The sequence below is a fragment of the Lipophrys pholis genome, assembly GCF_963383615.2.
Source record: "Lipophrys pholis genome assembly, chromosome: 4".
Classification (NCBI taxonomy): domain Eukaryota; kingdom Metazoa; phylum Chordata; class Actinopteri; order Blenniiformes; family Blenniidae; genus Lipophrys; species Lipophrys pholis.
Window position 1 is genome coordinate 32,159,513 of NC_137637.1, and position 27,240 is coordinate 32,186,752.

General features: G+C 44.1%; 3 protein-coding genes across 3 annotated transcripts; 1 reads left to right on the plus strand and 2 right to left on the minus strand.

Moving 5' to 3' along the window:
- Positions 1-296: 296 nt before the first annotated feature.
- pdhb (pyruvate dehydrogenase E1 subunit beta) lies at positions 297-8,178 on the plus strand. Its single transcript, XM_080461069.1, has 11 exons — positions 297-832; positions 930-989; positions 3,567-3,674; positions 4,390-4,452; positions 4,536-4,571; positions 4,949-5,139; positions 5,376-5,470; positions 5,893-6,003; positions 6,151-6,242; positions 6,327-6,468; positions 7,313-8,178. Exons 1-11 carry the CDS (start codon positions 635-637, stop codon positions 7,456-7,458), a joined length of 1,242 nt encoding a protein of 413 aa, XP_080317195.1. The 5' UTR covers positions 297-634; the 3' UTR covers positions 7,459-8,178.
- A 474-nt stretch (positions 8,179-8,652) lies between these two features.
- On the minus strand, positions 8,653-13,306 carry LOC308108254 (uncharacterized protein). The gene is made up of 5 exons (XM_080461068.1): positions 12,175-13,306; positions 11,592-11,759; positions 11,333-11,511; positions 10,532-10,772; positions 8,653-10,050 (listed from the first exon to the last, which is right to left on the minus strand). Exons 1-5 carry the CDS (start codon positions 12,733-12,735, stop codon positions 9,547-9,549), a joined length of 1,653 nt encoding a protein of 550 aa, XP_080317194.1. The 5' UTR covers positions 12,736-13,306; the 3' UTR covers positions 8,653-9,546.
- appl1 (adaptor protein, phosphotyrosine interaction, PH domain and leucine zipper containing 1) lies at positions 13,292-26,274 on the minus strand. Its single transcript, XM_080461066.1, has 22 exons — positions 26,070-26,274; positions 24,346-24,444; positions 24,078-24,137; positions 22,667-22,738; positions 22,227-22,314; positions 22,050-22,091; positions 21,885-21,943; positions 21,160-21,306; positions 20,506-20,588; positions 20,023-20,184; positions 19,746-19,934; positions 19,310-19,352; positions 19,093-19,149; positions 18,922-19,013; positions 18,477-18,656; positions 18,297-18,349; positions 17,960-18,134; positions 17,800-17,836; positions 16,689-16,832; positions 16,561-16,611; positions 16,392-16,481; positions 13,292-15,888 (listed from the first exon to the last, which is right to left on the minus strand). The coding sequence occupies exons 1-22, from the start codon at positions 26,121-26,123 to the stop codon at positions 15,733-15,735; spliced, it is 2,133 nt and encodes a 710-aa protein (XP_080317192.1). The 5' UTR covers positions 26,124-26,274; the 3' UTR covers positions 13,292-15,732.
- Between the last annotated feature and the right edge of the window lie 966 nt (positions 26,275-27,240).

Sequence of the window (27,240 nt, forward strand, 5' to 3'; positions counted from 1 at the left end):
TTGATTTTGATTTTAATTTTTTTCTCTTGTGTCACTGATGTCCTGGGTATCTTTATGGATTTTTAACGGGACAGACAAACATTAGACTTGGTTTCAAGCTATATCCATTCCGGCTACAGAAAACGTAAAAAAGAAACTTGCGTGCGTGAACTATCAAGCACTATAAACTGAATTCAATTTTTGCACTGTAACTGTAACCAAAATAAACCTTCCATTCATTCATTAAGTAATTACAAAAGTAGTGAATAAATCGTGAGTGATCACATATGTTTAAGTTATGTAGTCCACTCTTGTGCAACACGTTGTGGTGGACAACGGTGCTTTATAATACATAGGTGGGTAAAGGAGGCCTGAAACTTAATAGAAAATGTTTTAAACTAGAAATAATGAATTTTGTTTGATTTTGGTCAGTTTTACACCTTTGTGCAGGAGATATGGTATTGTCGTTGATGTGGAATGCTTTGAATTCATAACGACTTTAAAGTCGTGTAGTCTTCCATTCCGACATATGTTAATGGTTTCACAGTAAATTATTGACCCGCCAGTTTTTTTCTTAGTATTTTGGTATTTTTGGTATCTTCACCCTCCTCGACCCACTGACAGCACAGCTCGTGTCCTTGGATTTTTTTGGTTCATGCTTTCCATTCATGACGTTGCTTCTATCTATACCTCCTATGATTGGCTGGATGATGTGACATCATCCGTCCGACGTGGGTGTCGCAGCTCTGATTGGTCTAAATACCTAACGCACCCCAGAGTCCCCGCCCTCTACTCGGCAGAGGACAGGTCAAAGATGGCGGCGTCCCTGAAGTGCTTTCTCCGCTCAGGAAAGGTACGGGATGAAACAAGAAATATTGCAATATTACAGCTTTGTTTTACCTGTGGAGTAATGTCAGTTGATGCATCTGTCTCCACGGTTCTTTCTGCAGAAGGCTGTGTCGGCTGTTAGCCGGCGGCAGTTTCACAGGAGCACTCCGGCCGCAGTGCAGGTCAGTGTTAGCAGCTAACAGGCTAACAGGCTAACTGCAGCCGCACGTAAAGTGACGTCTATTTATTTCATCACTTTACTATCGTGTTAAACTGTTTCTGTGTGTAGTTTTATTGCCATATTAGCCGTAAATGTTGCAGTCTAGAAGTTTCAGGGGTCATAGCAGAGATGCGGGCTGTCAGTTCAGGTCAACCCTCCCCTCACTTCAGTGTCGGTCTGTTCAAATCACTATAGCTATGAACATTAATAATCAACATACATTATGTATATACCACATCTTCTAAAGTATTCAGTTAAAATAATGTCATCAATTTAAAAAAAAAAAAAAATCCATAAATTGATTATACTGTAAAACAAGATGGGTTCGTCTTTTAGCACTTTTGTTTAAATTAAATTGCTGGTAATTCAGATTCTATGTGTTTCATACTAAAGTGTCTTCTCATTACTGTTTCGATAAGTTGCTTTTCTGACTCTCTTTATGGAAAAGAATAATAATTGAGTTGTGGCTCAGCTGGTAGAGCTTTTTTAACCGCAGTGTTAAAGGTTCGATTCCCTCTATTTGCCCAAGTGTCCTTCAGCAAGACACTGAATCCCTCAATTGTTCCCACTGGAACTATTTTCAGCTGTAGAGAATGTGCCTCTAGGAATGATGAAACATTTCTGTTTTGTTCTATTGAATGCCTTGGCACCAGGGCACCTGTCACACTGGTTTGTGAATGTGTGTCTGAATGGAGACGGTTAACAATATCATACTTATTATTATACTTTATAGTTCACAATACATTTGCAGATCTCTTAAGTGATACACCGATAAACAAATGCCTAATCGTGAAAACAAAAATAGATTATTTCTTAAGTCTTTTTCACAGATGGGATTGGTGCAGTGGATAATACTGCTTAGAAAGACAACTCTGCTGTTTGGAGTTTGCATGTCGTTTCTGTTTCTGCTCGAGCTTTTAGTTCCAATCATTACCGTGATTCCTAGTTAGGGCGTACTCTGCCCTTCACTGACTTAATCTTATATGGAAAAACCTTGTCCCCCAGCTACCTACGTTTTTGTATAGTTTACACTTCACATTTCGATCAGGATTCTTTTCACTTTTTCTCAACAACAGGACTGTTCTGAGTCGTAGTAGAAGACACATTTGATGTCTGTGATGCCATTGAGTTCATGACCGAAGGTAAACTGATGGCATCAAAGAAGGACGGAGTGTCAACACACTCCACTTCAGTGATCCTCTTGAAGAGAAGAAGTTTTTAACCCTTTATGGAGCACTTATTGGGATACTTTTGATGTTAAAATTCAGACAGTGGAGAAACAGGATCGTGACAGTCATAAGCCTCCCCATAATAATGAGGTTTGTCACTCAGGACCAGCAGCATAAAGTTAACATAATAAAGGAGTAAAAATAAAAATATAGAAATCTAGATTGATGATATAGTTTGAGACATTTCACAATGAAATAAATGTCATTAAGAATATAATTCAAATGTATATTGTTGCTACAGTTTATAAATACCTTTTACTTGTCCAGTAATAGCTCTGACTTTAACGCCCACTGAACAGACACGTTTTTATTGTCCATCAAAAAAGTTGCAGTATTCTGTCTAAAAAAGATTGTAGATTTCCAGTGAGTGAAGGTTTTGAGGTGATTTAATCCTGTTTGATGTGTAAACATTTGAACGTCTTTGAAGCCGTGCCACCAGATAATGAGTTTACCTGTACAACACAGGGGGCTGGTTCTTATTTCAACAAAATTCCATTTAAATCAGTTTGAGATTTCTCTTTGGTGGACTCGGTCGTGTGTCTTCGGAAAGTGAAATTTCTTTTGGGGAAATTCAGCGCATGTGGCTCAATGAATTAATGAATCTGTTTGGAGTGAAAGTGGTCAGACAATGTTCAAAGAGCTGTCTGACACTGGGAAGATAAGAGGATCAGTTCTGTCTGTGTCGGAGGTCCACCTTTTTCCACGAGGGGAGGGCAGATTTAAAAAAAAAAAAAAAAAAAAAGTGTTTTTATCTTCCTTAATGAATCGAAGAGGACTGAAAGCTTTCCTCTTTCACCTTGAAGATCAGTAACGTCTCCCGACTCTGTGTGGCAGCAGCATTATGAGGACTCCATCATTTCAGTCTGAAATTTCTACTGTGGAACTCAATTGAACTCATAAATATGATGCTGAATGTTTTAACTAAATGTAGGATAATGAATTTGAGCCATGTGTTCATGACAGGGCTCAGTTCTCAAAATAAGAAAAATCTGAAAGGGATGCATCTTGAATTAAGATAAATCACTATAGGCTGTTCATCCTATTCAGTAAGGACACGTTAATGAACGTCCCCTGGCTCCTTGTAGTGGAATATGGGGTGACCTCCTGACTTTCAATGTCGGGGAATCAGGGCCGGCAGAGAGTGTAAAAAAACAAAACAAAAAATAAGTCATGATAACTTTCTGTAGAAATATATTTAAACAACAAACAAAGGCTCCCTCATTTGTGACGTAGCGTGTCAGTGATCGTGTGTGGGTGTCGGTGTGTCGGTGTCGTTTGCCTGTGCTCACTCGTGGTTGGGTTGTTGTCAGGTGACGGTGCGAGATGCCCTCAACCAGGCGCTGGACGAGGAGCTGGAGCGGGACGAGCGGGTGTTCCTGATGGGAGAGGAGGTGGCTCAGTACGACGGAGCCTATAAGGTGAGCACACCCTCGTGAGAACGTCAAAGCAAAGGTTCAACTAGGTTTTGTTGATGTAGCGTCCTGGTGGGGAAATGTGTTATAATCTAATAATAAATGGTTTATTAATTGATTTGAGACTTGATGGTCGGTGTTGGGCTGGAGGCGAGTCAGTGTAAAGTAGAAGAGATCGGTTGGAGTTTACAAGACGTTCCAGAGGATAGGAAAGACCGTGGAGGAGACACTTAAACGGGATAAAAAAAACAACTGGAAGAAGGAATAAAAGGCAAAGAAGGAATCGACTCTGAAGACATTGGTGGAGTTGGAAAACAGAGACTGAAATGCTGTTTGAAATGTTTTCTGGAGTTCAACATGCCGATAGAAGATTCAAAGGAAAAGTGGTGACAGAAGATTCATCCTCCTTTATGTTACACCTATGATCCCAGTGCAGAATATTGAAGAAGCTCCATGTAAAAGCAGGTTTAAGACCCAGGCTTTCAACGCTTTAGTATTTCACTATTTACCTGATGTGCTCTTAATGATTTTGCCAATATTTCACTATCAAGTTTGTTGATTGATTCTCCTTTAATTTACTTTCATTGATTTTTATTACCTCAGCGTATTCTAGCAATGAACATTTTGTATAATGATTTTGCTGCTTTGTTTTTGACATCGGTCCTTGTTTTTTTTTTGTGTGTGTCTGTGTCTGTGTGTGTGTGTCTGGGTGTGTGTGTAGGTGAGCAGGGGTCTGTGGAAGAAGTACGGAGACAATCGCATCATCGACACTCCGATCTCAGAGGTGAGACTCTGACCGTCCTCCTCCCAGGTACTTGAAGACGTTTGTTCATTAAAACTTGACTGATCGGCGTCTCTCTGCTGCAGATGGGGTTCACTGGGATCGCAGTGGGAGCCGCCATGGTGAGTTCAACACTTTACTCACGGTAGCGACACTCTTTTCTACTTTTTTTTTTTTATTATCGGTCTTTTTCAGTTTCCCTGAAGCTCTGAATTAAACAGGTTTTCAGTTTATGTGATAAATGTGGCAATAATCCAGTTAGCATTAACATTTCCACGTAACACTTTAACTCGTACCAACTTGTCTTGATTCGGAGAACAAATTACTGCTGTGACTCATTCGTCAAACTAAATTATTGCTAAGGATCTGGTCGGGATGTAAACAAAGAGCAGTTTAAAGATATTTTCTTTTTGGGTTAAAGTCAGATTTTAAAAAATATATTAAAAAAAAGTTGTTGCTTGACTTGTCCCAGCTAAAGTCCTTGTGTTGCTCCCCGCAGGCCGGCCTCAGACCAATCTGCGAGTTCATGACCTTTAACTTCTCCATGCAAGCCATCGACCAGGTCATCAACTCTGCTGCCAAGACCTACTACATGTCGGCCGGCCTGCAGTCCGTCCCCATCGTCTTCAGAGGACCCAACGGGGCGTCGGCGGGCGTCGCCGCCCAGCACTCGCAGTGCTTCGCTGCGTGGTGCGTTCACTTGTCTCGTTCTAACTCTGACAAAAACATCATCTAGTGATCAGGCACTAGAGCAAAACACCAATAAGAACCATTTTATCTTGATATAAAGTGCTTGTTTTTTTGTTTTTTTTAATCTAAATCTGTATTGCAGCCCGGCTGGTTGAGTGAATTGGGTTCAACCTGGACTGGTTGCCAGTCGGATGTGAAATTGGTCCTTCCTTCATGCGGTTGTCGTCTGTCCTCAGGTACGCTCACTGTCCAGGTCTGAAAGTTGTGAGTCCCTGGAACGCTGAAGATGCCAGAGGTCTGCTGAAATCGGCCATCAGAGAAGACAACCCAGGTGAGACGCCACATGGAAGCTCTCAGCAGATCTGCCGGAGGCTCCTCCTTCATCTGGAGTCCAGATTTAGTGCTTTCTTCACCACATGCTGACTCAGCTTTTTCAGGCTTTGATGAAACTGGAGCAAACCGCTTTTTTAAAAATGTGCAATTTGCACAATTTACCCCCCAAATCATGTGTTTTTGTAAGTTGATCACAATTAGTGGGTGATGGTGTGTGCTGGAATGGGAAAGAAAGTTATCTTTGGAATCCAAAGAGATTGAGAACTGCTGGTTGGGAGGACTAAAAGATGCTTATAGAAAAAGGTTGAGGTACAAAACCTGAACATTTTCTCAACCGTCACTTTAAGAAGATGATGAGTCAGACGTGTTTTATGTCGATCCTGAGAGTGACGGAATCTTTTCTGCGCTGATGTGCTGCAGTGGTTTTCCTGGAGAACGAGTTGATGTACGGCGTCCCCTTCGAGTTGTCGGAGGAAGTACAGTCCAAAGATTTCACCATTCCCATCGGCAAGGCCAAGATCGAGAGACAAGGTGAGAAGGACGTCGGCAGAGACGGAATCCTCTGTATAATAGTTGTTTCCTGCATTTCTTTCCGCCGTTATCTCCTCAGATTGTCTTTTTTTTTCTCGGTCTGATGAGCTCCTGAAGCTGAGACGGTTCCTCCCCTTTGTGTTTCAGGTTCCCATGTGACCATGGTCGCTCACTCCCGGCTTGTTGGCCACTGCCTGGACGCCGCGGCCGTTCTCGCCAAGGAGGGAATCGATTGCGAGGTAGAAGCTCGCGACCGTCGATAACCGAGACGGAATCCCTCATCACAGGCTGTTTATAACTTCCTGTTTGTGTGTGTGTGTCAGGTGATCAACCTCCGAACCATCCGTCCGATGGATGTGGAGACTATCGAGACCAGCGTGATGAAAACCAACCACTTGGTGACGGTGGAGGGCGGCTGGCCTCAGTTTGGAGTGGGAGCTGAGATCTGTGCCAGGGTCATGGAAGGTAACCACGAGCCAAACGTCTTTTCATAACGTCGCATCGAGAAGCGGAGACGACCCGGGACGACCCGGGACGTGGTGGTTCTTTCTGCAAATAGGCCCACTTGTATCTGTGCTCTGAACTGGATTGATTCACTGCATTATGACACTTTTCACTTTAATAGTGGAGAAATGATCACGAGGCTTCCATGTTGCACTGAGCTGTTGACCACGAGTGACTCGAGACGCTGGTGCATTTGTTTGTAACTAAAAAAAAAAAAAAAAAGACAATGACTGCTTCTTGATATCCGTTCAGCTCGCACAGTTTTAAACTTTCAGTCTCTAGTTTTTTTTTCCACCACAAAAGATGAATTTAACTCTTAATTTTGTCCTTTGCTTCAGTGAAGAAACGGACAAAATTAACTCTCCTTCTTTTGACCGATTCGTCTTTCTCTTCAGCTTGACCGTTTTATCACCAGTCACTTGCTTTGTGAGAAGGAATTAAATGCTGACTCGACTGTTTTTTTAAAACGTAACCATCAAGAGCGTCGTTTAAAGAATCCGATAGGAAAGCTGATTTGAATGACATTTTTAGATAATTTGAGTTACTAGTTGAGTTAGTAAAAGACAATTAAACCCAAGAAGTTAAGATTTTCAGGCCCCTTTGAAACCATTTTGGCCTTTTTATAGAGAAGTGGTTGAATATTTATTAATATAATGCTTTGGCCAAAATGTCAGTCATTAATTTGGGTGAAAGTAAAATACAGAATCATTTTTTAATATGTATAAATATATGTATAGAATCATTTCATTTTAATCAGTCTACTGATGAGTTAAAGCACGTGACACAAAACTCTTTAATTTTATAGGTCCTGCCTTCAACTACCTGGACTCTCCGGTTACCAGGGTAACGGGTGTCGACATCCCCATGCCATACGCCAAAATCCTGGAAGACAACAGCGTACCGCAGATCAAAGACATCATCTTCTCCGTCAAGAAGACCCTGAACGTCTGAGGACGTCCCCCCCCAGGCCGAAGTCACCCGTCATCAGAGAATCTGCACCGTTTGTAAATAACCGCCAAACCAACACTCCTGATCGTACTTGTTCTTCCCCCCCCCGACGTCACGTCAACGAAGCGCACAAACGTTTAGCCGAGAGCGCCGGGCGCACGCACGGCTCGCTCAGGGTGCGTCTTCACGAGTAGCCTGACCGGACTGTGTTTGTGTCTCGGGGCCTGCTCTCGCCCCACTCGCTCCCCCTTCAAAATAAGAGTGTCTGTCGTGGAAGTTCAGAAACGACTGAACCGTTGCGGGAGCGCCAACAAAGACGGGATTCATCTGCATGTTACTAAAGTGTTTTGTTTTTCTGAATTGTGTAAAAATGTAAACATTTCCTGATTTTAATTAGGAAATGTTTTACTTCAGGTTAATTCGAACATTTTCAACTTACCTTCATCGTAGGAATTAAAAAAAACCCACTGTCATTCTCAAACCTGAATTTGAAGCAATTGCCTTTTAATTTCTCTGCAGCTCTGTTGTTCTTGAACTTCCACATGTTTAACCAGCGAAAAACGCGTCTCATTCGGACTATTAACCGTTTATTGGGTTCTAAAAGCAGCAGTAAAGAGGAAGGAAGGAGCCGGTCGGGTATTTATTGTAGCTGCAGCAGCACTGTGGATGTTTTTGTTGCTGTAATCGACTCTTGTTACAGAAATAAAAACCTTTCAGTCCTTTTCTGCTGCCGGGTTCGTTTTGTTTGAACAATCTACTCACGTATTTGTAAATCTGATCGGGGTGGAATCGCCAGACGTCACTGGGCTGGAACAAACATGGCGACGTCGACCACGCTGGACAGAGACGGTTGCCTCCACACACGTTGAAGTTGACCTGAATATTTAGTGACACGACGTCAAACCTAAAACACTGAAATATACATTTTAAGTTGATATTCAATTATTGCACAACAATAAACAAATTACTTTCCCCCCATTACAATATAGAAAGAAGAAAAATGTGTAGTTTGCATGTTCTGGTTTCCAGATGTCGCAGATGTTTACTGAACTTTGACTTTTTACGAAATTACAAAATAAAATCATGGACTTTGAAAGAAGGAATGAAAAAGATAAGAGTTTTAATCCTGGAATGTGTTCTATCAGCGATTAAATGGAACTTCCCCCTTAAAAAAAATAAAATAAAGCACTTGGTTATTTAAACTGTTTTAATAGTTCAGTTGTTAGTAAACCGCATTTTCAAGCCTCCAGTAACAGTTTGAATGCAGAATTTGTTGTGTTGAACTCAGGAAGGCAGAGAGACAAACTACAAAACAGAAACGGAAACAAAAAGCGTCTCAGCAGGCTGAGACATCACAGTGTTCGCCACAGGACTCAAACCGGGTTCCCGCAGAAACCCCAACTCGTCTGCAGTCCCGTTCCACACAGGAGTTCATTTTCTCACTCCAAGAAGAGAAAACCCAGGTTTTCACCTCCTCTCGTTCCACATCCGTCCGCCGCGTGTCGGCGACCTTTCAGCCCTTCAAGCTCGCGTGTCCTCGTACTTTCACATCATCCCAAGAGCGGGGAAACTGTCAGAGGGCGAGCGATTCTCCAGATTTATTTTTAAAGAAACGGCCCATGAGGCTGAAGTTCTCCCAACATTTAGATCTGGACCGTTACTCGTCGCCCATATTGATTATCATTATTCCACAAAACAACCCGACTGTAAGAATGAAGTTTCAGTTCCAGTCCACAGAAAATAAACTTGTAGATTTTGACCCGTCGTCACAGAAAAATTACAAATTAGTTCGTTCAATTGTGCCTGAAATTAGCAGCAACTTGTTTTCTTTTCTAAACGTGAAGCAGTTTTATTTGACGTTCCAAGATGTTTTACAGCGTTCCAGAAGAATCCATTTCCCAAGTTTATTAAAAGATAAAGGATCGATCAGAGCAGTTCTGACATGAATTTATGGTTTCTTTAGGTCACAGAGGTGAAGACCTCCTACAGGTCCCACAGTACCTCTGATCACATGGAAGGGGGGGGGGGGGGGCTGTTCTGCTGCGCTCTGATTGGAGGGTCGTAGAGGTTGAAGGCGGAGCCTGCGGCCTGTCAGGGAGCTGATAGGTCGGATCGTCCGACCTCCGAGTGTCCCTTCAGCAGGCCGAGCCTCACCACCACCACCCTCCTCTTCTTCTCCTCCGACCCTTCATCATCATCATCATCCTCCTCCTCCTCTTCCTCCCTCTCCTTCGCCTTCCGTTTCCCCCTCGCCTTCCTCTTCTCCTCTTTCCTTTGCTTCTTCGCCTTCTTCTTTCTCCTTTTCTTCTCCTTCACAGCCACGTCCTCCTCCTCCTCCTCTTCTTCCTCGTCATCATCATTGTTGTTATCCTGCACTTCTTCAGCTTCCACCTCTTCATTCCGCACCATCACAATTTCTTCTTCCTCCTCCTCTTCTTCTTCCTCCTCCTCCTCCTCCTCCTCCTCCTCTTCTTCTTCTTCTTCCTCCTCCTCCTCCTCCACCTCCATGTCCACCTCCTGCACGTCCGTCAGCGTCTCTCCCATCATGCCTTTCAGCTCCTCCTGTTTCATCCCGTGTTCGTCGTCCTGCATCGACTGAAAGACGAGAAGAGCCAAATAATTATTTTAAACAAGATTCATGAGCTCAAAGATGAGCCCGTGAACATTTTAAAAAGCGATCCAGATTATCATGTTTTAGGCAGACGATGTTTAAAAAAAAAAAAAAAAAAAGCTCCCAAATTTTCAAGGGAAGTCATTTGACGAGCAAAGTCAATTTATATCTGAGAATATAGTGAATTTAGGTTTATTTAAATGATTTAAAGTGAAAACAATGTTATGAATGTGTTTCACGTGTACCGACTGCTTTTTTACTTCTTCTAAACATATTTACCACTCAGCCTCTTAAAAATAACATTTTCACATGTTCCACAGCAGCCGCATAAGAATTTATTGCCCAATCTTTTTTCTACAGTGACAATTATTAAGATTTACAGATTATTTCGGGGGGGAAAGTGGTAGAATGACCGAACTCATGACGATTATAGATCCGACCAACAGGACGTTTGCAGACACTCACCATGTCCTTGCCGTTGCGCAGCCTGTGCAGCAGCAGGCGGACCGTGTCCTTGTTCTGGCACAGTCCCATGGTGTTGAGGGTGTCCAGGGCGGAGCCGGAGCAGCCCTGCAGGCGCAGCTCGGCCCCCAGGGCCGCCTGCAGGAAGTTGTTCTTCCAGATGTTCCTGGTGAAGAGCGGGATGGACAGCGCCACCACGGTGCGTCGCTCCAGCAGCGTGAAGGCCTGCTCCTCCGTCAGCTGGCTGAAAACGCGCCACAAAAAAAATAAAGAAGTATAAAAACACAGAGTGAGGCGCACTGCCGCCACACTACTGGAGAAAGAAAGCTTATTCATGCCCCATCACTAAAAACAAAACAAGGCTCTCTTGATAATGTCACACATTTTTTTTAAACTAATATTACTATTTTTACAATCCATACGTTTCATATATATAGTTTATACACGCACATCAAATGATATACATACGTACACACAGACAAATGTACATGACGTGCATAATAATTATATACTATTTAAATTTCATCAATTAAATTTTACATACAAAATATAGTGTGGCAATATTTAAATGAATAATATTCTCCATCACAATATTTATGCTTTTATTATGTTTAAGTATTAATATGTTTGATACCATCATGAAAACATTATGTATTATTGCTGCTCTTCTTATATTAACTAATGATATATGATTTTAAAAGGTTTTAAACTGGCTCATGTTTTATTTCATCCTTTAAGCAGTTCCATCATTTAACCAGATACTGAAACAGTGACGACGGTCAACATGTGAACCTTCAGACTTACTGGTTGCTTTTGAAGAGAGAATTGAGGTCGGGGAACAGCGAGCGGAGGCAGGTGGTGACGAGCGGCGCTTTGTCCTGAGCCCAGTTCAGACATTTCTTCCAGGGGAAGGACGACAGAGGCTTCCTGCCCGACACCTTCTGGTGGAAGGGACTGTCCGTGTGCCGCGACAGCACCTTCATCTGCACCAACATCACATCAGGATTAGGATTAGAGCGTGGCGAGTGATGAAGAGCTCGAGTTCGCCTCTCCTCCGCCTCACCTCCTCCTTCAGCTGTTTGGTCCAGAACTCCATCATGGGCTTGCGGGCGCCTTTGGCCGACCACAGCATCTGGAAAGCGGCCTTGTAGCTGGACTTGCTCACCAGCTGAGCCGCTCTGCTCTTCTTCCCCATCCGCCGGCCGATCAGCTTCTTGTCTCTCACCTGCGACTGCAGAAAATAAATAGATGTATATACCATGAACACTGCAGCACTTACACATCATGATGACACCTTTAGCAGTTTTAATCATTTACATTATATATATCATTCATATTTTGCATGTGATGTGATTGAAGCAAAAGCTGAGGGTCAATACTGTAATCTTCTTCATATTGCAATCGTAACACCAATTTAGTTACAGATACAATAAGTAACTAGTTGTTGAAACTGAAAATGGAAATAAATGAGATGATAAAACTTGTGGAGACTTGTAATTTCTATTCTCCTAAACATATTTTGAAAATCAACTTTTCTGTGTGTGTGTGTGTGTGTGTGTGTGTGTGTGTGTGTGTGTGTGTGTGTGTGTGTGTGTGTGTGTGTGTGTGTGTGTGTGTGTGTGTGTGTGTGAGAGAGTTTCTCCCACCTGTTTGGCTGCAGGCGGTTTGACCCACAGGACTCGCTTCCCGCTCTGTTTACGTTTACACTTGCTGCGGATCACCTGCGCGCAGGTCTCGCACAGGAAGGACTTCTCGTGCACGGCGGATCCCGGGAAGGCCCACGTGACGGTGTCCGTGGTGGTGAAGGTGTACACGGCCCTGCGGTTGAAGCAGCGGCCCTGCCGCTCGAACTCCAGCCGGCAGCAGGCGCAGTTCTGGTCCTCCGGCCGCTTCGGACGCCGCCGGCCGAAGCCGGCGGGTGGGGCGCCGGAAAACACGGTGAGTACCGCCGTCTTCTGGAGGTCTGCTCCGAGCTGCACCTCCACATCGTTCCCGACCGGACAGTCCACCTCCGCGCCCACGGCCGGTTCAGGCAGCTCTATGGAGAGGGGGTCGGCGGGCGGCACCGGGGCGTGCTGCGGCTCGGTCGGCTGGACGGAGGTGAAGGTAGCCGCCACTGCGTGCGCGTAGTCATGTTCGTTGGACTCGGATGAGGCGCAGTGCTCCTCCCCGGTCCCCGCTCTGGGCTCCGGCTGTGCGGTGGCCATGGTGGGCAAGGAGGAACCGCGCAGCCCGCCGGAGTCCGCTCTCGGATCTCCACACCGCTGCCCCCCGGAGGAGCGCTGCCGCTGCGAAGTGCGCAGAAAAATGTACAGAACGACGGGAAACGCTGCAGATTGAAGAGAAGTTTCCTGCAAGAGTTTCTTCCGAGCGGCCGGAAAAAGAGACGCAGCAGCCGGATGGATAAACACGAACCTCCGTGTGTTTATAGCCCGTCGGCTCGCTACTACCGCCCTCTGCTGGAGGGAGGGCAGTACTGCAGCTTATAAACCAGTAGCCACATGTGGCCCTTTGGCTGTGTGTGTGAGACAGAGAGAATTAAATCTAAATGACCATATACAATTAATTTATGTTCATGAATATTCCATATGTCAGTGTTTGTTAAAGAGCAGAATACAAGGTATGTCAGCATGAAAGTGCATATTTTTATTGTGTGAAAATTCAGGGACTTATGATTATTGTAGTTGGGCTTACGCCTTCCTAGGAAATACTGTAAATGCCCTGGTGGCTTGTGGGGAATCAATCAGCAGACAGACTCAGGCGGGTGGAGTTAGTGCTTTATTTTAACAATGAAAAGCATTTTTATTTACTTTTTTTTTTTGTAAATGAACTTTGACTGTTGAACATCGATCACTTTAAAACATATTTACATCATCGATCCCGTCATGTTTTCCCCGTAAAGTGCAGCTCCGTGAACTCAAATCCTTCACCTGGTTACAGCAGGAAAAAACACAGAAACCAGCACGTACAAACCAAACTGTCAGTAACTGCTCATTCAGAAACTAAAGAGGGCTCATCTGGCACCGCACATTTTCACAGACTGCAGCTATACATTTGTAAAGATAGTTATTCAGAATTTTTTTTAAAAAGAGGCAAGTTATTTCTTAAAAGTAGTGGGTGAGCATTAACAAAATAAACCACACTGACTCCTAGTTAACATGAAATGGGATTATTTGGCGAAAATGAGGTCTGTTTTTGTAACATTTGTAAATTGACATTCCAAGTGAAAACATTGTTTTTGTGTTTTCATTTCAGAAACGTTTGGCATTGACTCTGCAACGTTTTGAAAACGATGTCCGTTTACACAGCAACAGCAGGAACACTTGAAAATTATGTAGTTTCCATTTTGGGCCACTCGTGGGTGCCGTTTGTTGTTTGTGTAATGGGACCGCGTGCATCGAACAATACGCTATTAATAACACAGACAATTATGATATGGACAGACGACCAAGTTGGATTGTTATTACGGTGACTGTCAAAATAAAACTACCAAGTCCCAGGAGAATATGGACTCTGGGAGTCATGACACTCTGGAGGAGACATTGTTATTCTCAAAAAGTTGCATTTCCAGTGGCTCCGAGCAGCGTTGTCGTTGTAAACGGACACCCAAGACTCAACTTAAGTTTTGCATTTTCAGCTGAAAGCGTTGCATAAACGAGCCTTTAAACTCAAACTTCAGTAACCATGAAAAACAAAAAAAAAAACGGAATCTCCTTTTAATAAAACTGATGAAAAACAAACAAGGAGACTTTTGCTCCGACTTCTCCAGATCAAAGCTTGACGAGCATCTTTGGCTCAAGTTTGTGGCCTGAAACGTTGAAAAGTTACGACGCTGCTTTGACGTCACACGAGCTTCATTAGAAAAGACTCGCTGCTGACAGGGTGGAGTTCAGTGTGTTGGGAGCCGACTCATTACTGCGCAGGCTGAGAGAAACTCCCCAATGTTTAGTGTCCAAAATCATTGGATGCATTGTGGTGCAAAATGAGCTCCTGATTACATACTGGAGGTAATATTTTTCTTTGCTGTCAAAACTGCAGCAAATAATGTAATAATACAAGACTGCATTTGTTAGAGATTTATATATTGTTTTCAGTTTTAGTGTAGTTTACTCATCAAAACATCAGAATAATGGAAGGCCCAGTCATTATATTCATTCACTGAGGAGTCATACATACTGCACTTTCAATCTCGGCTGTAGTTGTTTAATTGTTATTATTATTATGACATTACTGGTAAATTACTACATTATTGGCTTACATTTGAAATGGTAAAAATGTACTTTTTTCACTTTATTACATTTAAAATGACAAAATGTTTTGGCTTCATTACAATTAAAATGGCAAAAATTATTCAATCTTATGGCTTTATTAAATTTATTGAATGGCCCAACATTATTTTGTTGTGTTAATTGGATTTAAACTGGCTAAAATGACATTACGAGTTGCTACGCACACTGGTTGTTTTTTGTATACGGTTGTTTCGTACACGAGGATGGCTGTGGTTTAACTAGTGAAAACCTCTACAAAAGATCAATCATTTGTGATATAAATCAAAGTAATCTCACATTAGAGAGTCAGGATTTGTTGTGTATTTGGCAATTTTTGTTCATAAACGGCTGTAATTTGATGATAAAACATATTTTCTGATCTTTTTTTTTTTGTTCATTTAATGAGACTATTAATAACTGAAGATGTTATTTGGTGACATGATAGAAAAACTGCATCACCTGAAACGCCGGAGCTTTAAAAGCACTCAGAAAACTCAATAAAAGGTCGTGTCTGCTGTCGGCTTATGGAGAGAAATCCTTCAGGTGTCAGAATGTAACCTCCACCTTCCTGCTTCACATCCTGGTGCGTTTCTCTTCACACACGTCGTTCTATTTGTGTTCCTCCGTCGTGACTGTTAGTGTTTCTCATAAAATGAACTAAGAAGAATTGCAGGTTAGTCTAGATCCGGCGTCTTTTCTTGCCGATATGAAAGCAGCGTTCTTAAACACACAATAAAACACTCCTCCTCCTGCTCGTCTTGCAGTGAGGGTGCGTTGGGTTTGTCCAGCAGAGAGGAAGCACATTTTTGGTCCCAGGCGGCCCAGATGGACGGGTGCTGTTCCCCTCCTCCTACTTCTCCTGTTTCCTGAGCGGTCGTCATGACAACAGCAGCCGGGCCTCTTCCAGGAGGTCAAACGTGCATCCTCCGAGCGTCGCTAGGCTTCAGACTCGCCCTTCTTCTTCCCCTCCTCCCCCCCGGCGTCGCTGTCCTCTGATTGGCTGTTGCTGAGCACCAGGAACTGTCCGTCGGAGGAAGGCGGGTTGGCGGGACGACTGGAGGCGGCGATGAGGCGACTCTGCTCCTCCAGATCCTGCGGGAATCACACAGGTGAGACGCAGGAAGAGGTGAGGCTTTAATGAAGGACGGAAACTGTCCTCGCCGAGCAAAGTTCACTAACTTTATATCTGAGAATAATTGATTTGTGTGTGTGTGTGTGTGTGTGTGTGTGTGTGTGTGTCATACCAGGTACTGAGAAGTGTGTCACAACTGTAAATTACACTTTCTTTCACCTGCACCTCAGCAGAGCCTCTCTCTGTTTTATAGGTGGTTTATGTCCTGTTTGTGGTGACTGAGCATTTCTGAGACCGTACAGACCAAACAGGCCTGGCAGGACGGAGCCTGTCAGTCTGTACCGAGGGTAAACAAGACCCAGATTTACACAAGAACACCTGTAGAGTCTGAGGTTAGTTTGTGCCTCTCCATGTCTTGCCAGCTGAGAATGAGTTCTATAAAATAATGGATGGAATATGAACCAAATGAGTGCAGTTGGAGGCGCATGAGCACTTCCTGTTTCCCCTGAGTGAAGGTGCTGACCTTCTCTATCTGCCTCTGCTTGCTGAGCTCCTCCTGCTGCTTCTCTTTGGCCTTGTCCTGCTCCTTCCTCTTCTCCACTGCTTTACGGTCCTGCACAACAACAACCAGGAGTCAACACACACACCCGCATCCAGCGGCATGTCGGTGAGAAGATCCCGCCGGGCCTCACCATCTCCGAGTGGAAGGCGATCTGCTTGGCCAGGCCGACGCTGTCACAGATCTGAAAACGGAGAAGAGAGAGGCGGGTCAGAGCGGCTCGGACCAGAGGAGAGGGCAGAATCGAACCACACCAACAACCTTCTCCCCGTCGTTATTGGACTCGAAGATGTAGCAGACGGAGCGGCTGCTGTCGCCCTGCCCGCCCGGAGCCTCCAGAACGAAACCAAACAGCCGCTTGTTGTCCTGATGGGACGAACACTGAATCACACTGGAGAGAGGAAACTGCAGGAGCAGTGAAGAAAGTTACTACCAGGAGGCTGAATCTATACTGACTTCTGTATCACAACAAACCACAACACGACAATCAGACACTGTCGGGTTTATTAGGATTGATAGTTTGTGAGGACACTCGGCATGTCTCAAAGGACAAACAACTCTTGACTTGTCATTAATGCATCTGATTGATGTATTTAACTGCAAGATGTGTAAAAAAGGAAAAGAAATGGCCTTCTATCAAAGCATCTTGACTTTCAACGAGGACTGTCCAGGAGACATCAATAACATGCGGTGAGGAGTTGATCACGTCTGTGTGATTCTGGCCGGTTTCACAATATAAAACTATTTTTATTATGCTGTTTGAGTTTCACTGATTTGCTGAGATATAGAATTTCTAAAAAGAGGCCTCTGTCAAAACAAACCACATAAAATTGCATTAGAGCTCAACAGGATGTGAAATACATCAAATAGTGTTTAAATTGATGTGATTTAGAAAAGTTTAATTTAAAGACATACAATGTGCTTTCATTTCACTGATTTTGACTTTGCCGTGTTATAAGAGCTTCGTCCCCCAGTGGGTAAAAAGTTTAAAAGATTAGATTTAGGGAACTCTGTGTAAATACCACATTAAATCATACAACAGAGGTACTCAGAACTAAGAAGGATGTACAATGCATCAATTTGTGTACTTTACGGATACATTTTCCTTGGAAAATACTTGATTTTGTCTAAAAGCGTTGCACAGGATGTAGTTTGTTAGTTTCACAGACATGAGGTAAGATATATATCCCATTCAAATACGTTTATAACCAACAAACTAATTGTATAAATTATATATATTGTAGGACAGCAGGACATGACTGAAAAATGGACCATTTATTTTTTCATCTTATCTTGAGATGTTTGTAATCCCAGCTTTAAGTTTACATTTAATTTCCAGGTATTTGAGACATTAACAGAGTGATCATCTTACCCTGAGACGGGTGACTTGTGTCTGAGGATCAATGAGCCTAAAAAAACAAAACAATCAAGAGACAAACTGAGCTGCTGGTTCAGAATGAAGAGAAACATATTGTTAGAATTGTCGGTCTGTCCCGCCTCTTTAAAGACACAGTTAAAACAACGTTTCCTACTTGAGGCAGTCGCAGGTGACCAGCAGGTGAGACTCGGTCATCCTGAAGATGTTGTGGATGGCTCGAGCAGCCAGGATCTGCCTCATGGTCTCAGAGATGACGTCCGCAGACTCGGCGGCCCTCACCTCCATGGAGCCCAGGAAGCGCACGATGAAGAGCTGGTGGAGGATCGAGTCTGGAGGACAAGGACAGGGTGACAGCGAGCCAACAACTTTACAAGAATCAGACGTACCTTGACAAGTAAACAATCTTCAGAGTAATTGTCGAATAAAATGACACGAAACTCAAAGAGAGAGTCGGTGGAGAATGAAATTGTTTGAAGACAAACTTCTCTTACCTTCGCTGTCCTCCGATGTGCCGTCTCCTGACTCTCCGAAGGGATTACTCCTCCTGCAGACATACATGCAGTCGTATTTATCCCTGACAGGATACACGCAATACACACTCAGCCACCAGGGGGCGTCGTTCGCCTCCAAACACTTCCACGTACACCAGGACAAGGCTCTGGGACACTCACCGGCCGGACTGCGAAGCCGTCTTGCTCTGACCTGACATCTCCTCACTGACAGGGGATATGATGTCGAACTGGATGGGCGTTTCCGGGGCAACCAAAGCGTCCAATGAGAGCACGGAAAGAGCGGGCGACGGCTCGGAGCCCACGGAGCTGATGCTGCTCGCCCGGCCCGTCCGGCCTTTGCTGTGACAGAGAGGCAAAGAAACATGAACGTGATCGGATAACAGGAAGGTGAGGTCTTGTTTTGACAATGTTTCTCAGTGAGAGCACTTTGTTTTTGCATTTTCGCTTCAGGTAAGTTTTGCGTTTACACGACAACTTTTTTAAAACAATGACCATTCACACAAAAACGGCAGGAATGCCAAAAACTATGATGGATGACTCAAGATTAAAACTACTAAATCTCAGGAAAATATGGGCTGGGAGTCAATGTATCTTCAGTCGTTACCTGCCGGGTCTCATGCTCTCATGTCTCTGCTGGAAGGACGGAGAAGGCGTCACAGCTTCAAGAGCCGACTGGTTCACTCTGGCCGCCAGCTCCTGAGAAAAGGTCGCAAGACCACATAAATCAACATTGTTCAGGTTTTTCCACTCGTAAAGGTGGATGTTCGCCACAGACCTCTGCGTTCTCGCTCAGGTAGATCCTCTTGGAGATGTTGTTGATGGTGGCGATCCACTGTTGAGAGACACAGCCGGGTCAGTGAGAGGAATCGAACCAAGAGTTTGGTGAACACACCTTTACACCTTCTTTTCATATTCAGTTACTGATGAATTGACTATTACTTTTAAAACAAGTAACCTTGAACGCCACGGGTAAGAAGCCAGAGAGACTTTACCTCCTCACAGTCCCTCCTGCTCTCCGCCTGCAGCGTCACCACTCTGACAGGAAACAATCAAGGAAAAAAAGTGGTGTTAATTCCTTTCAGAGTAAGTTTACACGACAACGTCTCAAGTGAAAACGCATTTTGTTTCAGAAAAATATCACGTTTACATAACGTTTTGAAAACAATGCAGTTTTACACCAAAAACTGTGATTTTCACGTTGAGCCACTAGTGGGTGCTCTTATTTGCTTTTGTAATGAAACGACATACAGTGACCGGGTCGAAACATTTTTTAAAAGTTATTTTGGAGCCGTTTCCAAAAAGTCGACTCAGAGCATAGTTGTCGTGGAACCGCACCACTAAAACGCAAAGAAAGTTTCCCGTTTTCACTTGAAAGTGTCGCGCAAACAAGTGTGTGATGTCGGGAAGACAAACCAGGCGCTCACTCACTTTTTGCCATCGAAGGAAGTGACCTGGAAACAGAACCTGCGGTCGTCGGAGTCGACTGCCATGACGGAGCTGTTGTCGAGGTCCGTGACCAGCCCGCCCGCCACCTCGCCACGGCCCTGCTGCATGAGGTTACCGCCCTGCGTGAAGAAGTACTGACGCTCCCAGGACGACGACACCAGGCCCGTCTTACTGCCCGGCGCACAGAGAGACACTCTTAACGAGGCTCCCGACAGCGATGACAAAGATTCAGCTTATGATTCTACAGATTTGTGCTTACTTGCGGATGTACAGGTAACCCTGCTTCCTGGTCAGGCTGCGGCAGACGGGTGAGTGGGCGGGGTCAGGGTCACATGGGGCATACAGGGGGTCACATGACCTTTCTATCTGCTGGATGGTCTGCTGCATCTGACCCACCTCCTCTTCCATCTCCCGGCGAACGCTGCGCACACACAGGCACACACACACACAAACTAAACTAACCAGCCAGCCCAGCTTGTACAGTTCCTGTTACTCACTACTGCCACCTAATGCACAAACGTGGCATTACCTCCATTTTACATTCTACATCTTTAAATCTTGATTTTATTTTATATTTGAAAATATAGCCTGTGCCACGGCGGGCTGCTGGGTAGTGTAGAGGTTTAGTGGTCAACTCTCTCGCCTCACAGTTAACAAAAAAAGAAAGTCTGGCGCAAAGTTCCTGACCTGCAGTATTCCTGTGTGAAGTTTGCATGTTGTGGTGCACGGTGCGGGTTCTTACTTCTGAACGCTGGTTCCTATAGTTCCCAGGAAGTCCTCCCATTGCTGGGTGAGATTTTCTGAGCCCAGCTTAAAGAAGCTGATCTACAGAACAAAAGCAGACACAGAAACAGCAGCAGGTCAGATCACAGCTGTGAACCAGCTGCAGAAACTTCTGCTTTTCAATCCAAACTGATTCAATCTGCCTCCTCCACTGGGACACGTCAGCAGTGAGAACATCCGTTTGGATTTGTTCTTGGACTTGATGTACATGAATTACTCACACCAGATTGTGACTGGACTTTCCTCTTGTTGCCGAACATGTAAGTCAGTTAATGTCCAGTCCTAACAGATAACAGTTTCTTTTCTCCAGTCCCTCCTTCCATTTTCTATTTTTACTTTAAATTCTGCTGTGGAGCTCTGTCAGCTAAAAACATTAATAAAGTGGTGCTGTAGCAGCTTTCTGCTGTCATCTAGTGACATCTAGTGGTCAGATGTATGTACTGGTATATCTTGATAGTTCAGTCAACACCTTTATACTATTATTCAGGAAGTAAAGCAACAAAGCTGTGGTGTCAATAAGGAAGATTCCACAGCACGAGAGGAATCGTATAAATAATTATTGTCTCTGTCAGAGCAGTGATGGGTAAAACATTTCTGTGTACGTCGTGTGTACCTGCGCCTGCATGTATCCCAGCAGCGGCTCCAGCAGCGCCGTCTTCTTCTTGTACTGCAGCGTGTTGAGCGAGCAGAAGTAGTGCATCATGGTCTGGTGCTGCTTCTTACGGGAGGTGTAGACGTCCTCCACCACCTCCGCCCGCAGCTGCAACACACAAGGCTCGTCTGTCTCAGTAACATTTCAGGTTCCCCGGTTTAAGGAGAAAGAAAACCTTAAAGAGGAGCTGAAACTAAATGAAACTACAACATTTTCAGACACTAAAGAGTCAACATAATTTGGAAACTCAAGATTTCTTTGGCAGTGCTTCCTAAAGGAAATTAATAAAACTGAAATAACGACAGAACCTAATGAAATCATACAGAGATTCTTCAACTATCAATCCTGTACTTCCCGGCCAGCAGTGATGTGCCCCAGGGCTCTGTCCTGGGACCCATTCAAGGAATTTCCCTCTGGGATCAATAAAGTATTTCTATTCTATTCACGTATGCAGGTGACGCCCAGCTTTATGTCGAATCCAAGCCCAACACCACACTAATGCCCTCTTCTCTCGTTCACCATCTTCAGAAAGTTAAAACTTGGTTCACTGCTGTTTGAAATATGTTTCATTAAAAGTACACGATATATATATATATATCTCAATCACTGTGAAAACACAATCTTTCTTGCTCTGTAGAACAGTTGTGACTCCTGGCAGTGAAATCATGACAGATGAGACCCGATACCTTGTCGTTGTCTCTCTTCTTCGAAAGGCGACTGTATCTGTTAATGGCTGTGTCATGATCTGCAGACAAAGACACAAACATTTGTTATATTTCGGGGGAAAACAAAACATATAGGATACAGGCTTGAACGGAGTGAGTTTAAAAATGACGACTGTAATAACTCACCATCACTGGCTATCTGGAAGACTTCTTTAAGGGTGAGAATCTCTGGAGAAAAGAGCAAACAACCACAGATTTAACATGTGAGGAACATTTGGTTGACAATTTTCACTATGATAGTTCACAGGTCAGCTTTTCTAGAAAAGAGTGTTACGTGACTTAACGTGTGTGTGCATGTCTCACCCTTCAAATCTCTCTCTTTAAACTGAGTGATGGGAAACATCATGGCGTCGGCGAGCTGGGTGGACAAGACGGCGTGACAGGAGCTCAGCTGCAGAGAACAAGAGGTCGGGCAAAATTGTTTTACTTCTTGCAGTTATCGATCATAAGTTAATATCATGTGAGTTAAAACACCACTGTGACTCCTGAAAATACATGAAAAGTACCACTAAATAAGTTTTAACACAACAGGAAACTGTGAAACTTGCAGATGATCCAGATTTGTTACACAACTGAATTATTGACAAGAGGCCATCTTCACTTTGAGCTGAAAACTCAAACTCATACATTTTAGTTCATGCGAGTGTGAAAATAACTGACAGAACTGTTCACTTCACAATGATATTCTAATTGATTTAAATGAAATAAAAGGTGAGCTGCGGTAAGTTCAGGTTCTCCCTCACCTCATCGATGACTTTTGCAAACTGCTGCAGGGTGGAGCTCATGACTTCATCGTCGCCCCCTAGAGGAAAACGCTACAAATGACAGTGTAGACAAATTGATCACATGACACAAAGAAGGAGAACTTTGGCTTCATCCTATCCTCAAATTCGTCGAGTTGTGAGACAGGATTTACGACGTAGAAGGCAGATATGTGTGTGGACTGAAAAGGCCTGAGAGGCTGTTTCAGGGCAGATAAGTCCTGTTGCCAGGTTGGAGTCTCCTGTTGACAAGCTGCAGTCATTATGAAGCCTGATAGAGGCTCCCTGTGTTCAGGTCTCATGTTTCAGTGGCTTTCCCTTTAAAGCTGTTAACCGACAGAGCATCCAGAAGATGAGGTTTTACTTCTAAATGAATAAAAACAGTCAAGAAGGAACAGAAACCGACAAATAGAATTATACTAACTCTAATTTCTCTAAAATTTCAGACCAATCTCAGTAAATGATGATCCAGCTAAAGTTTTGGTGGAAAAGTTACTTGGTTGTTTTACTGACTCGTCACTAGTGGAGCACATATCAAGAAGACTCAGCTAAACTTTTTAAAAACTCTCAGGCTCCGTATCTGTGTCGACGACACAAACGCTGCTATTGCACATATGCACCACGGGCGTAGTTAATAGTTCTGCACAATCACAAAGATATGGAGAATAACAACAATGTTTTCCTCCAGAGTGTCATGACTCCCGGTCCATATTCTCCTGGCATTTGGTGGTTTAATAGTTGACAGTCACCGTAATAACAATCCAACTTCATCGTTGGTACATACTAATGTCTGTGTTCTCCTATTGTTAATGTTTAAAATGTTTTGTTCTCACATGTGTGTGTGGTTTCATTACAAAAACAACCAACACCACCCACTAGTGGTTCGACATGAAACTACATGGTTTTCAGGGTTTCTGCCATTTGTGTGTGAACGGACATCATTTTCAAACTTGTGTAAATGCGAAACTTTTCTGAAACAAAAATTATGAGTTTAATTGAAACGTTGTCGTGTAAAGGGAACCGTAGGTTTCCAACGCTGTTCTAGAGATGTCAGGAGCAGAACAGAAGTGTTACAATGGAAATGTGATGCCGTCACGGCTCTTTCTGAGCCAAGATGAGACTTTAACGTTTGAGTCAAGGTAACCCAACCATGAAAAGATGTAAAAGAAATGTCAGATTAACTAAGTCTCCTTTGAATCGTCTCCTAAACGTCATTTTAAATCACTTAGTCAAAGTAACTTTTCAAGTTCTTTGGGCAAAATGAATTCATTCATATATCTAGCATGCGCTTTGTTTTGGTAATACAGGTTTTAAACCTGCTTTTGAAATTAACTTAATTATGATGATGAGCAGTGTGAAGTGAGACTTTGGCGGCTGGTCTGGAGCGTGGTACCTGTTTGTCGTACTCCTTCAGCAGTCTGGAAGTGAGGTGTGTCGCAGCACTCAGCTCATTCTGAAAGAAACCGTTGCGACACTGATTAGCCGGACACACACAGCAGCGACTCGCTGAAGCTGCTTCTCCACAGACATTAAGCTCCTCTGTGTGTGTGTGTGTGTGTGTGTGTGTGTGTGTGTGTGTGTGTGTGTGTGTGTGTGTGTGTGTGTGTGTGTGTGTGTGTGTGTGTGTGTGTGTGTGTGTGTGTGTGTGTGTGTGTGTGTACCTGTGCATCATAAATCCTGTTCATGGCCTGGTACAGCTGTGTGCAGTAGTTGGACATGGCCGCAGTGTCCTCCTCAAACACTCCCAGGAGAGAGCGAGTCTGCACACAAAGCAAAACAAGATAGTAAAACATCTGATTTATGAAATCATGGCTTCTTTCGAGAGACCATCTTGAACAAGTGCTGAATAGATTCCCACCACTCTTGTGCAAAACTTTGAGAAACTGTAACAATCAGTGAGCCCGATTACCACAAAATCAGATAGCTGGGAGGAAACAGATTATTGTATTAATCACATCGGATGCTTTTATGTGCATTTCAGAAATGTGATAACAGGAAGAAACCTTGGCTGACGTCTTTCAGTCCATTAAGAGGAGACTTTATCCATCCCACATGGGGAAATTTAGTTATGCATTACAACAGCTTAGGAGCTTGAGAAACGTGTAGGATGTGATCCGCAGGCTTGCCCAAGGACACTTCGACACATGTACAGGCAGGGCTGGGGATCAGACCAGCTATCACATGAATGGAGGACAACACACTCTTCCCACCTCCGTCACAATTCACCCAAATCATGTCCAGTGGGAACCTTCCACTTTCAGTTATTGGCTGTGAAGTGTGCCCATGTAAACAATATAAACTCAAAAGGTGGGACCAATGACAGATCGGTCTGTCCCGCCCCCAACTCATGATGTCACAGCAGCTGTTTATTTCAAAGTCAAAGTGAGCTTTAATATTACTTCTGCTGTAAAGAAAAGACACACGGTGTAATCGGAATTTTGTGTCGCTTGCCCTCCTACGGTGTAGACATACATGACCCAGGATAAAAATAAATAAATAAATCTGAGAATATAGACAAAGTACATCACTCAATATAGAATATATATAAGAAAATAGGCAAGTAAAACTGAGCACAAGATGTTAAAATAGAAGTTATAAATCAGGAAAATGCAATATACAATACAATTGGGTTGGCTGTGGCTCAGCTGGCAGAGTCCTATTCACTCAATCAGAAGGTTGTCAACAAGTCAAAGTGCCATTGAGCAACACTTTGAATCCCAGATTGCTCCCAATGGATGGACTGAGCACTTTGCATGGCAGCTGCCATTATTGTGTGTGAGTGCATGTGTGAATGTGAATGGGTGAATAATTAACAGTGTAAAGTGTGCCATATCAGTAAAATCCATTTGGTGTAGCCTCAGAATAAGCTGTAATTGTCCATGGATCGGGGATGTCCATAGACCTCTCTGAGGGTCAGGTGATCGGTGGGACTTGAAGCAATGTCCACTGCAGTAGCAGCAAGTCTTTTAAAGTGGCTGGTGTCAGTGTTGTGTCGTGCACGTGGAACTTCTGCAGAAACAGTGATCACTGTTTCCCCTGAAGCTTCCAGTTTACGTCTGACCACAGCGGAAAGTAGCAGGGTGTCACTTGCGCTTGGAGCAGATGTTGACAGTACAGCAGGAAAGAGGAGGGACGCCTGGCTAAGCGGCTAAGGAAGTAGTCGATTTCAGTGGAAAACCATCGTGAGCCGAGCTCGAACCAGCTGATCGGCGCAGCCGTCGCCTCCTGCGGCATTCTGTCCACCTGACAGCTGTGCGCTGGTAAACCTTACCGTCCTTCTCGGCGGATGTTGGCAAACACTTCGCCCACAAAGACAGTTAGCCTAGCCGTATGAGCGGCTAACGTTAGCGCGCGAGCCTACGGTTCCGGGGAAGAGAGCTGTTACCTGCGGACTGTCCTCCAGCGTCTCGTCTATCGGAAGCTTCTCTATCCCGGGCATGGCTGCGGCGGGCGGGTCGGTAATGGGTGCGAATCGAGGGGCAAAACGCACGACAAATCGGTGCGACAACTCCCACTCTGTTTCTGGGCTGCACGGTCGGATTCACAACACCCCAAAACGACTCCTCCCGGCTCTGCCCGCCCCGCCCCCCTCACTGGTCTCTGATTGGCTACAAAAAACGTCCGGAAATTTGATTGGTTTGTTGTTTAAAGGGAAACGAGCGCCATTTTGGCTCTGACCAGGATCGCTCTATTCCTGTACCCGTGTACATCACGGAGCCGGAATGGCTGCCGACACGCTCACTGTGCAGGAACAGAACAAACCAGTAGCCTTAACCTATGGCAGCTTCACTAGAGAATGGTCCAGTGTGGCCTGAACCAGCCCTAACTGTATCCTTTAATAAAAAAGCAAGAATCATCATGCCAGAATCATCATTTACAGATCTATGTGGGGTAATTTCACCTTGGAAGCGGCAAAGTGGGGTAGTTATTATTACTCTACAAGACTTCGGTGTCATTTATTAAAGGCTTTCCTCCTATAATAGTTTAAGATATTAGATGTCCATTGTTGGATTTTGACTGTGATCCTCTCCCTTGTGATGAAGTGTCGACCTGTCGAGGGTCCATGCTGCCTTTGCTCACATTCAGCTGGGAATGGTCACTACAAGTTGGATATCTTGGTTTGGAAGGGTGCAGTTCTACCTAGTGTCCACCAGAGGGCGCCGACAGCTCAACAGAATCACAGCTGTGGCGACAGCTCATCCAGGACATCTTTTCCTTACTGAGACAAACAAGAAATACCTTGAAATGAGCTGGTTTAGAACATTATTGTCTAAACAGGAGTTTCTGTGCCCAGCTTGGAAAACATGCAACAAATGAAAAGTTTGTATTAATACATTACTCAGACTCTGGCTGTCTGACACATAATCATAACCTCAACAGGGCTTTGACCTGTCCCAGGTGGTGAAGGCTGTAAAGTGGACATGAAGGACCTGTCCAGGTGGTGAGGTCTATCCAGAGGACATGAATGACCTGACCCAGGTAGTAAAGGCTGCACACAGAAGAGTTTGAGCCGAACTTCAGGACTTGGACTCTTGTTTCGCTGAGTTTGTGTAGAG